The sequence below is a fragment of the Rhododendron vialii genome, chromosome 11a (assembly GCF_030253575.1).
Source record: "Rhododendron vialii isolate Sample 1 chromosome 11a, ASM3025357v1".
NCBI classification, from domain to species: domain Eukaryota; kingdom Viridiplantae; phylum Streptophyta; class Magnoliopsida; order Ericales; family Ericaceae; genus Rhododendron; species Rhododendron vialii.
Genome location: NC_080567.1, coordinates 34,078,501 through 34,089,903, shown reverse-complemented (window position 1 = coordinate 34,089,903; position 11,403 = coordinate 34,078,501). Strand labels below are relative to the sequence as shown.

At 38.0% G+C, this 11,403-nt stretch overlaps 1 protein-coding gene across 5 annotated transcripts in view; it reads left to right on the top strand.

Annotated features, from left to right (window-relative positions):
* LOC131307263 (disease resistance protein At4g27190-like) overlaps positions 1 to 11,403 on the top strand; it is a 56,917-nt gene that overhangs the window by 30,726 nt on the left and 14,788 nt on the right. For all 5 annotated transcript variants that reach the window (XM_058333678.1, XM_058333675.1, XM_058333676.1 and 2 more), the window contains 2 exons: positions 2,704 to 5,842; positions 6,550 to 6,571. In XM_058333678.1, the coding sequence (XP_058189661.1) occupies positions 2,719 to 5,842; positions 6,550 to 6,571 (3,146 nt within the window). In that variant the 5' untranslated portion in view covers positions 2,704 to 2,718. The remainder of the gene's footprint in view (positions 1 to 2,703; positions 5,843 to 6,549; positions 6,572 to 11,403) is intronic.

Sequence of the window (11,403 nt, the reverse complement as noted above, 5' to 3'; positions counted from 1 at the left end):
TGGATTTTTATTCCGAAGGGGTCGAATTAACAAATATAGATTCTTATTAACAAAAACACACTCTCAGTATATACATTCTTTTCGTCCGTGTATAATACTCTACATAAGGGGTTGTGTGCTTTCTTTTGGTAACTAGAATAATCAAATATCATTTACTCCAATTGGTTATGTCTTGTTGAAGGAGAAATTGTTAAAGATCAAGGTAATAAGTTGAATCAAAGACCAAACTTAATTTGAGACTATTCACATACTTATATCCTTAGTATTTAAGTATACATGCAAAATTTGTTTAAAAAAATATAGAGTATTTGGGGTTACCGGGACCCTTGCCAGCCCCAACACACATTTGCCCCTGGATATGACGCGCTGCTTGTTTTTATCAAAGTGTTTGTTTGGAAGGATAACTACTTTAAGATTTTTTTTATGGCCAAAGAAGAGTGCTAAGTAAACAATATTGTTGATGATCGATGTTGGAGACTTGGAGGTTTTCCTTGTCCTTGATGATAGGGATATAAATAAACACTAGGTTCGAGAGTTTTCTTTTTGTCAAGAAAATAAAAATCCACTCATGGTTTGGGAGTATTCAGCTTTATGGTTTTATTTTTTTAAAGCTAATCTTGGATTTGTGAAGGGAAGCAATAAATTGTAAGGAAAATATACATGAATTTTTGAGCAACATAATTGCTTCAGGATCATCGTTACGTTTTCTTTCGCTTTGATGTCTTCTGCAAAATAGAATTAAACCGTCAGAATCTTAGTGAAGTACTTGTCATGATTCTCTCGTCACCACAATCCTTTGCTATTAATGGAAGATATTGAAGCACATATAGTGATCACCTTATTCTTGCTAGTGACGGGGGACTTGAGAATTGGCCGAGTTTTTTTTTTAAAAAATTAGCCTAGGGTCCACTATAGCATGTTTGTAACCCACTAGGTCCATTGATCAAGTTTCTAACCCACTAAGTCCACTAATATGTATTTGGTAAGGCATAAAGTCCACTACATTTAAAAAGAGAATTATTGACTGACAGAATTACCCTTCCATTCAAATCCCATCAATTTAGCCCATTATCCTCCCATTATCCCTTCTAGTTTTGAAATCAAAATCCCATCAATTTAGCCCATTATCCTCTCATTATCCCTTCTAGTTTTGGAAATCATGCCAATCACGGGTATCTCTCTCTCTCTCTCGTCTCTCTCTATTTGGAATGTTGATCACACCAATCACGGATATACTGATCTTGATATAGATTCGTATGTAACGTTGTTGTACTTATAAAACGTTATATAACAGTCGAAGATTCTCTTTTTCTGATACACTATGTATAACGTTATTGTACATATATAACGTTATATATTCTCCTTTTTAAGAGTTACATATATCTTTGTAATGTTGTACAGATTTTGATATATGACCATGTATTTCGATTATTTGATTTTTTTTATTACTGAATAAAAATATAAGGTTATAATTGTGCTTTTCATAAATCACTTATTGATTTGGTCCGCGCAGCGGCCTCTCTGATTTGCTTTCGATATATTTGAAATTTTTTGAATAAATATATAAGGTTATATAACCTGTATCATCATATAACCATATTAAAAAGCATACCACGTAGAACCATCTATTCACACACAGTTTAACCAACATTGATATATACTGTCAATCGACATTGATATAACCATATATACTATCAATCGAATTCCTAACTTAATTCAACCATACCATACACCAACCTATCAAATATATATAACCATATATACCCAGCGTTCACTTTTTGTTTTCTAAGAAACATATAGAATGGATCGAATCAAACGGAGGAGATTGACGGCAATGGGGATGAACCGAAGGGTTTCGACGGCGACGAGGATGCAGAATGACGGAGATGAATCGAACGAAATCGGAGATTGATCGACGGCGACGAGGATGTGAAACAAAGGTGAACAACTATGACGAGAATTTGACGACGATGGAGAAACAAAGCCGAACCAAGCGACGAGCGCGACGGCGTCCGATCGAAACGAAGGGCAATAACGGCGACTATTGGTGAACGAGATCGACTGTTGGTGGACGACGGAGATCGTCTGAAGACGACGACAAAGAACGCCGACGACAACAGACGATGAACGGAGGAGCAAATCGTCTCCATTTTTTTCCTCTCAGCCTGGTTTGTTTTGGAAACGGGGGGAGGGGGGGAAAGGGGGGGAGGGGGGGAAGGGGGAGGGGTTTTATAATGGGGACTGAATTTTTCGGATAGAATTTTTTTGAAATGGCTAAAAAAATGGGGCAAAACATTTTTGAAAAGCAGGGGTATATTAGACTAATTGGGGTTATTATATCTTTACTAATAGGCTAGTGGACTTAGGAGGTTATAGAATTTAGAAATGGACTTATGGGGTTTGAAAAGTGGTATAGTGGACTTATGAAAAATTCTCCCTTTTTTTTTCCCCCCGAAAAGGGGAGAGAAGGAAGGAAAACAAGTTCGGGTTTGAGCATGACTTGGCCCATATTTGACCCGATCCATTTTCAACTCACGGATTGACCCGTGCATATTCAACCCGCAACCCGTTTCAACCCGCTCAAACCCGTCCATTTGCCACCTCTATTTTTTTGCAAAATAGAATTAAACCATCAGAATATTAGTGAAGTACTCTTCATGATATCCTCGTGACCACAATCCTTGCTATTTTTTTTGTTTGAAGGATCTTGACGAAAACATGCAAAATCTCAAGAGAAAGGTAGAGTACTTGAGCGGTCAAGAGAATGACATAAATTCACAAATTAGCAATGCGGAGCGCCGGCCATGGAAAAAACCAAAGAAAGAAGTTGAAGTTTGGCTCACAAATGTGCAACGGCTTAAAGACGATGTGCAAAGGCTTGAGCAAGAAGTAGTTGGAAAAACAACGAATGTCTCCTCGCGTATGCGGTTGGGAAAGGATATCGCCAAGAAGATTCTAGAGGTGCAAGAACTCCGAAAAGATGGCAGTGATTTTAATAGTTTGATGATTGATGAAGATACAACTGGTAGACTGTTGATACCTCCAATGAAAGATTTTGTTAAATGCACAAAGGCAAGGAACACAGAGAACATTTGGGAATGTGTGATGAATGATGACTTTACAAAGATTGGTGTTTATGGAATGGGGGGCGTTGGCAAAACAACCATCATGAAGGACATTCACAATCAGCTCTTAGGCAAGTTTGATTATGTATATTGGGTCACTGTATCTAAAGCATTCGATATTACAAATCTACAGAGTGACATAGCTAAATCTCTGAGTCTTCCTCTTAGGGAGGATGAGGACGAGACAAGAAGAGCATCGCAATTATATGCAACACTCTCCCAAAAGAAAAGTTACGTTCTTATCTTAGATGATGTATGGGAACCATTTGCTCTGAAGGACGTGGGTATTCCGGAACCGATCAAATCTAACGGGTGTAAACTAGTGCTAACTACACGATCGTTAAAAGTGTGCTATGACATGGAGTGCAGACCTGTAAAAGTGGATCTTCTCACGGAGGAGGAAGCCCTGACTCTATTTCTGACAAAGGCCGTTGGACATGACACGGTGCTTGCTTCAGAAGTGGAAGAGATTGCAGCTAAAATTGCCAAACAATGTGCGTGTCTGCCTCTTGCAATTGTTACATTAGCTGGAAGTTTGCGGGGATTGAAAGGAATCCGTCAGTGGAGAAATGCACTAAATGAATTGATCAGCTCGACGAAAGACGCCAGCAATGATGTAAGTAAGGTTATTGAGCGACTGAAATTTAGTTATAGTCGCCTGGGAAATAAGGTGCTCCAAGATTGTTTCTTGTATTGTTCCTTGTATCCTGAAGACTATAAAATCCCTATGAATGAGCTAATAGAGTATTGGATTGCGGAGGAACTAATCCCTGATATGGACAGTGTAGAAGCACAGATGGACAAGGGTCATGCTATATTGGGAAAACTAGAAGGTAGCTGCTTATTAGAGAGCGGTTTCGACACATGGAACAACCGAGAATGTGTTACGATGCATGATTTGATTAGAGATATGGCTCTCAAAATAACAGCAAGTAGCCCTCGATTCATGGTAAATGCTGGTGAGAAAAAAAAAAGGGTACCATATGAACCCTGGTCTGATGATCTTGAGAGGATTTCCTTCATGAATAGTTTGATAATTGAACTTCCAATTGCACCACCTGTCTGCCCTCAGCTTACCACCTTACTTTTGAATGGCATATACGCTAGTCAGTTAGGAGTAATTCCGGATTCTTTCTTCTCCAATATGCCTCGTCTTAAGGTATTGAATTTGTCCGGGAGCATAATAACGTCGCTGCCAGAATCCATCTCCAACTTGGAGAATTTGCATGCATTAATACTGAATAACTGTCAGAAATTAATGTATGTGCCGTCACTGGAGAAACTAAAGGCTCTGAAAATGTTTGTACTGCATAATAGCCAAATTGAAGAAGTACCGGAAGGTATAGAAGAATTGGTTAATCTCAGAAAACTCGACCTCTCATTTAATAAAATACTAAGGAAGTTTCCTAGCTGGAAGTTACGCAGGCTCTCAAAACTCCAATACCTTGCAATTGACCTTACAGGAGTAAAAGTGTCCACGGAAGCTCTCTTGTGCTTGCGTCAATTAAAAGTTGTCGCTGTCCACTTGCACAATGTACAGGAGCTTAACAGGTATGTGATATCTCAGCAGTTCCAAGGGTTGCAAAAGTACCGTCTTGCAGTTGGAGAACCGAGGTGTTCGTTCAATGGATATGGGGGAAAAAGGTTTAGTATCAGTTATAAACATGTACCTTTTGAATGTGGAGTAGATCAGCCAGTGCTCCCCACAGGCTTAGAGTCCTTTGAGGTTGATGGATTCCACGAGCCCTTTGCGGTTGATGGATTCCACGATCCCATTAGCTTATCAGCTATTCCATGGTTCAAAGATGCCAAAGATTTACGTAATTGTTGCGTCGAATGTTGTAACGGGATAGAATCCATCTTTTCGTCATCTACCTTTTCAGATGATGGCCAGATACCTCTAGGAACCGTCGAGTTCTTTAGTTTGACTGGGTTACCCAGATTAAGGGTACTCTTTGACGGGATTGCCCCACCGCACAACATTTACTTCAACCTAAAAGAATTGCAAATCACTGGATGTGACGCTATGAAGAATATTTTCCCTGTCCAGTTATTGCAGAACTTGCCAAACCTCGAGTCACTTGAGGTAGTAGAGTGTGAGAATGTGGAGGATATAATAATCGAAATAGCAGAGATGAGTGATCGGGGCAATCATCAAGATTATAGCAACTCAATCAGTCTCCCAAAACTCAAGAACTTAGAACTGCATGACCTACCAAGACTGAAGAGCATATATAATGGGGTGACGCTGTGTCCATCTATAGTAGAAGTTAAGGTTTACAAATGCCAAGAACTTAGAACTATTTTCCCTGTCCGGTTATTGCAGAACTTCCCAAACCTCAAGACACTTATTGTATGTGGGTGTGAGAATGTGGAGGATATAATAGTCGAAATAGCAAAGGTGAGTGATCGGGGCAATCATCAAGATTATAGCAACTCAATCAGTCTCCCAAAACTCGAGAACTTCGTACTAAATGACCTACCAAGACTGAAGAGCATATATAATGGGGTGATGGTGTGTCCATCTATAGCAGAAGTTGGGGTTGATAAATGCTCGATGGTAAGGAGAATGCCTCTTTCGCTGCATATGGATGGCGAGCAAGCAACAACACCACCTGCTCTCGGCCTCATCAAGATTTTTGGACAAAAAGAATGGTGGGAGTCGCGGGAATGGGATGATCCCGTCACCAAAACCATTCTTCTGCCTTATGTACGAGGTAAATACCATTATGTCGTGTCTGATTTGAAAGTAGTTGCAAAATATTCAATTCCAAGTGGTGTGGCCCTAATACCTGCATTATTGGTGTAGTGGCCCCCCTGGCTCTTTGTGTTGTGTTTAACCCAAATAGGCCTGGCATGATACTTGCAACTTTCCTTAAGAAAATACAAGTAGTTGATTCGTGCAATACATGAGACTTTTTTTTTCATAAGGTAATTTCGCATGTTTATATGTAAAAATTGCTGGTAGTGTTAGAGAAAATCATATATACATATATGCATTTATAATGAACATTTGAACACACGCACATAAAATTCCTTTTTTCTTTTTAATATATATGCAGTTACAAATTAGTAAATCACAAAAAGGATTATTGATTGAAAATGTAACGATGAAAAACTAAACTTTAAGTAGTAAAAAGATGCTCGGTTACATGTATATTATAGATTCGATTGCTTGAGTTGCTAGAATGTGTCTCGACGTGAACATATGCATATAGAATCATATGCATATAGAATGTAATTTCCAAAGCATTGTTCAGTCACTGAAGATGAATCAAGCATATTATATACTTGTTTATACAAGTCCCATTTGTTTTTACCTTGTTACACATCATTTCTTGATATTGGCGAATGGAATAGTAGCTAGTCTTAAATTTTGTCTTGAAGTTGTTATTTTTGAACTCTTGTTGGATTCCTTTTCTAGACTCTGACGAGGACTCTGGTGATGATTATTCTGATCCACTGCTAGAAAATTTTCGATAGGTGACGAAATAGGTGGTGACAAAATTTACTATTTTACTATAGATGACGAAACAACAAAATTTTCGTCATCAAAAGTCACTATAGGTGACGAAAAATTTGTTTTTCGTCACCAAAAGTGACTTTCGGAGACAATCTATAGGTGACGATTGAAATGGTAAATTTCGTCATCAATAGCTTGTCTCCAAAAGTCACTTTTTGTGACAAAAAATAAATTTTTCGTCATCTATAGTAACTTTTGGTGACGAAATTTACTATTTTACTATAGCTGACGAAACAGAAAAAAGTCCTCGTCATCTATAGTAACTTTCGTCATCTATAGTAACTTTCGTCAGCTATCGTCACCAGAGTCCTTGTCACCAAAAAATTTACTATTTTACTTTTTTCGTAAATTTACTATTTTTTGTCACAAAAACTTTTGGTAACTTTTGCAGAATTCAAGTTTGCTCTAATGGTGACAATTGATACTCATGACATTTAGTTTGTGGCTGTACTTCAATCTCCAGTTGTAGCATGTTCTGACTTTTGACTCCTCCTCTGCTTTGTATTCGGGTATCGTTTCTTATAACTTTGTGTAGTGTGGATTGTGGGATTATTCATTGAGTTCTTTTCCCGATGTTTCCTCTCCATGTTTGTGGTGGAGCTTTCTGATTTAGTGATTTACTGAATATGTGGCAATTAAAGGAGCTATAATGTTAATCATATGAAGCAGAGCAGAAAATAATTAACAATCTCTTGTTTAGGAAAGATAGATCTGTTTGAAAGAAGCAGCATAGCAACGGTTGTTGCAACGGGATCTGCATTGTTCCTTTTTTCGTTTTGTTTATTTCTGTTTTTTCTTCTTGCGTGACAGATTTTACGGAAATATTTTTATACCCTATATGTGCTGCTAATGACATTCAAGAAAAAAAAAATTGGGGGATTCGAAGCCGTAGTTGTGAGAGTTTGGTGAGCTCCAACGCAACTGATGGCAAGGGTGAGTACGTGGGCTTAAGTGCTTCTCCCTCCCGTACACAATCCGTCCAGGTCCAATTGCAGGATTAGCATGGAGGGCCCTTTGTCCATCTAGTACCTACGTGGCACTGTGGTGACTGGCTCGCCTTTCTGGGCAGTAGTTATGGCTTAAACCGAACATTCCACAGCGGGTCGAGAACCCTTATAGTCACACCCAAAGGGTTGATACGCTGGTCGTCCTTTCCCACCTTTTTTACCATTCAAAAAAAGAAGAAGAAAGCAACTCTCACATTATTGACTTCCTCCTTTCTAGAAAGGTACTATGCAAAATGAGAACTTAAAGAAATGCATTTTGACCAAAAAAATTGAAAATTTTTTCTTGCAAACTGTTAAATATCAATGAGTTGCCGACTATATTTGGAATTGTGCTATGCGAAAAGCCATTGGGGCATGTATCTTGCACAAATCTTTTTGCAGGATCCATCTCGGATCCTGCAAAAATGATTTAAACCGTTCATTTTTAAAAAAAAAAAAAAATTACCGATCGAGGATGAAACTTAAGAACTCCCATTAGCTAGCATTTGACCAAATTGGCCAACCTTCAATTCATGATCACCTAAAATTCACCGTCATAATAGAGGGGAATGCTAAAGCACTGATCGACACATACCAAGAGGTTGATGTTTCAGTCTATGATATTCGAGCAATGTGCAACGAGCTTGGGTCGATTTTGTTCCAGTTTATTCGGCACAACGGGGATTGTGTTGCCCATGAGTTAGGGAAGAGGGGCATGGGGATGGGGAACACTTCTGTTTGTTCTTCTGTTCCCCTTTGTTTGTGAAGTACTCTTCATGATTTCCTGGTGACCACAATCCTTTGCTTTTTTTTTTTGTTTGCAGGATCTTGACGAAAACATGCAAAACCTCAAAAGAAAGGTAGAGTACTTGAACCGTCAAAAGAATGACATAAATTCACAAATCAGCGATGATTGTTGGCCAGGGATAAGACCAAAGAAAAAAGTTAAAGTTTGGCTCACAGATGTGCAACAGTTTAAAGACGATGTGCAAAGGCTTGAGCAAGAAGTAGTTGGAGAAACAAATGTCTCCTCGCGTACGCGGTTGGGAAAGGTTATCGCAAAGAAGATTCTAGAGGTGCAAGAACTCCAGAACAAGGGATTTTAATAGTTTGATGATTGATGAACTTCCAACTTGTAGACCGTTGCTTATCTCATTGTTTTTTTTTTGGTGTATTTTGCATCGGTGCCTATTTGCTTTGGTCCCACCTTTCACACCCTTGATGTTCCCGGCCACTACAAGAAAAAGTGGAAGGCAAATGCTAACAGGTGTATTGGTGCACCTTGTATGTGGGCCGTATGAGTAATAATTACTGACCACTCTTGACCACCTTCAGCTTTGACTGCGCTACACACATAGCAATCTATGCACAGATTGTGCAAAGATTTTGTTGTGAGGCCCCACCACGGGTCTCACACAAATTATCCGAGCCGTGCATTAAATGTAAAACATTTTTTCAAGTATCCCCATAAAAAATAAACTCAATCCAATACCTATAGGTACTTCATCTAACCATCTAACTTTTCATTCAGATTTTCAGATAATGAAAAGTTGTATGATTGGATCGAGCACCTATAGGTATCGGATTGAGATTATTTTTTACGAAGACCCTTGAAAAAATATTTTACATTTAATGAACGGCTTGGATGATTTGTGTGGGACCCGTGGTGGACTCCACAGCAAAATCTGTGCACAATCTATGCACAGATTGTATGTGTGTGTAGACTTTCTGCTTCAGCTTGCAGGTTGAAAAAGGTTGAAAAGTTTGAAGTTCTAAAGCCAAATTACAACATTAACCTTTCCACTTTTCTTTTTGCTTTTACTCTCCAATCTCAAGCAACTCTTTTTGATGGAGAAATTTCTGAGTGCCGAGTGGATATCACGTTACCTGGCTGATGTGATACTCGAGCAACGCATTCGAGCCGTCTAAAAGTGTATTAGATGGTCCAGATTGAACTACTCTCTCTCCTCTTTCTCTCTCTAAATTCGAAATGGACGGCCTGAATCTACCGAGTGGGCACTGAAAAATTTCCCCTTTTTTAAGGGAAAAAAACAACTATGCTATTGGTACAGGAAAAAATTGTACCAGCATGTACATACTCTTTTGGGGCCTATTACGGGTCCCAAATAAATGATCGAAAGATTCGAAACCACTCATTTTGTTTAAAATTCTTTATTTACTGTTCTTAAAAAAAATTAACTCAATCTAGTGTCGGAAAGGGCACTCTGGAGTCTCACAAAATGGTACTAAGCAATAGTGTACAAAAATAACTTTGACGTAAAACTAAAAAAGGGAAAAAAAACTGAATAAAGACAAAAAATTAAGTGCTCCAATTTTCAATCCGTTTGAATTGGTGCGAAAATCTTATTTTTTTGATCATATATATATTTTTTAAAGTTTTGTTAGATTCATGTGATTTTTTTTTGGATTAATCTTCTATCTCAATGAGAGGAGCCTAAAGAGTACAAAATTATGACCAAAAACACAAAAAGAGTTTACTAAAGACGAAAAAAATATCAAACAGTTATCTTTTGAGCTTAAATGCCGTCTTATTTAAATTTTTTTAACATCGATCCATATTTTTATATTTTTTCGATTCAACCCCTGAAACTGCTTCGAAAAACTAAACAAAAAATTATTAAGAATAAAATAACTAAATAAATTCTAAACTTATAAGTTTAAAAGATCGCAGCCCAAGTCGACGAGTTCAGAAGCAAAACGGTGAAAAGAAAATGGAGGAGAAATGGCGCCTGAATGGGAAAAAAGAAACCGCCCAATTTTAGTTTAATGATTATTTTGTAATTAATTACAGTACAAAACTAAGGACAAACATATAAAATACTTCTAAAAGTGCAGTGTTATGTCATTGTTTAGGAGTTTTCATCGGGAAGAATCCCAAAACTGACTAAAAGAGTACAACAATCATGAAGAATCCCAAAGCGGAAAAGGTGCACATTGTTTGGGACGGGGGGCTGCTGTATTCATTTATGAGCCCATTCCGGTCTCGCTCTGATGATCGAAAGCGTTCACTTTGTAGAGCTCGTCGAGTAGAATAGCTGTGCAAAAAATTAGCTTAACTGAATATCATTAAGTGCTTGATCGGAACCCATATAACTCTCGGTCCATGGGTTACAATGGATTTGATCCCGTGTTTCGGATCCATTCTTTTCAAGATAAAAAGGTTCCGATCAGGCACTTAATGATATCCAATTAAGCTGATTTATAATTAGGAAAATTCTAACATCACATCCATTTATGTAGCAGGGACAATCCGCAGAGACAAACGCATTTGGTTCCATTTGGATCCCGAAAAAATCTAGAAAAATATCCATAAATTTTTGAATATTATTTTATAGGGCCCTGTAAAAAATCAGCTCTAGGGGATATCGGTAAGTATTACTTTTGGATTCGTAGGAGCGAAACGTACGAATCCAAAAGTAATACTTATCGATATCCGCTGGAGCTGATTTTTTACAGAGTCCTATAAAATAATATTCAAAAATTTATGAATATTTTTCTAGATTTTTTCGGGATCCAAATGGAGCCAAATGCATTTGTCTTTGCGGATTGTCCCTGCTCATAGCAGGACTATTTATACATTCATTCACAAATCCACATTTGTTATTGAGTATAGATATGTAAATAAATGTTGCGGTAGAATAATTGATATAATTAACCGGTGCACAGTAGCACTGGTTAGCCGGACCGTGAAAGTGGAATATGCGGCAGTTTGTTTTCGGAGTTCGTACAAAACCCCAGTTGCAGTCCA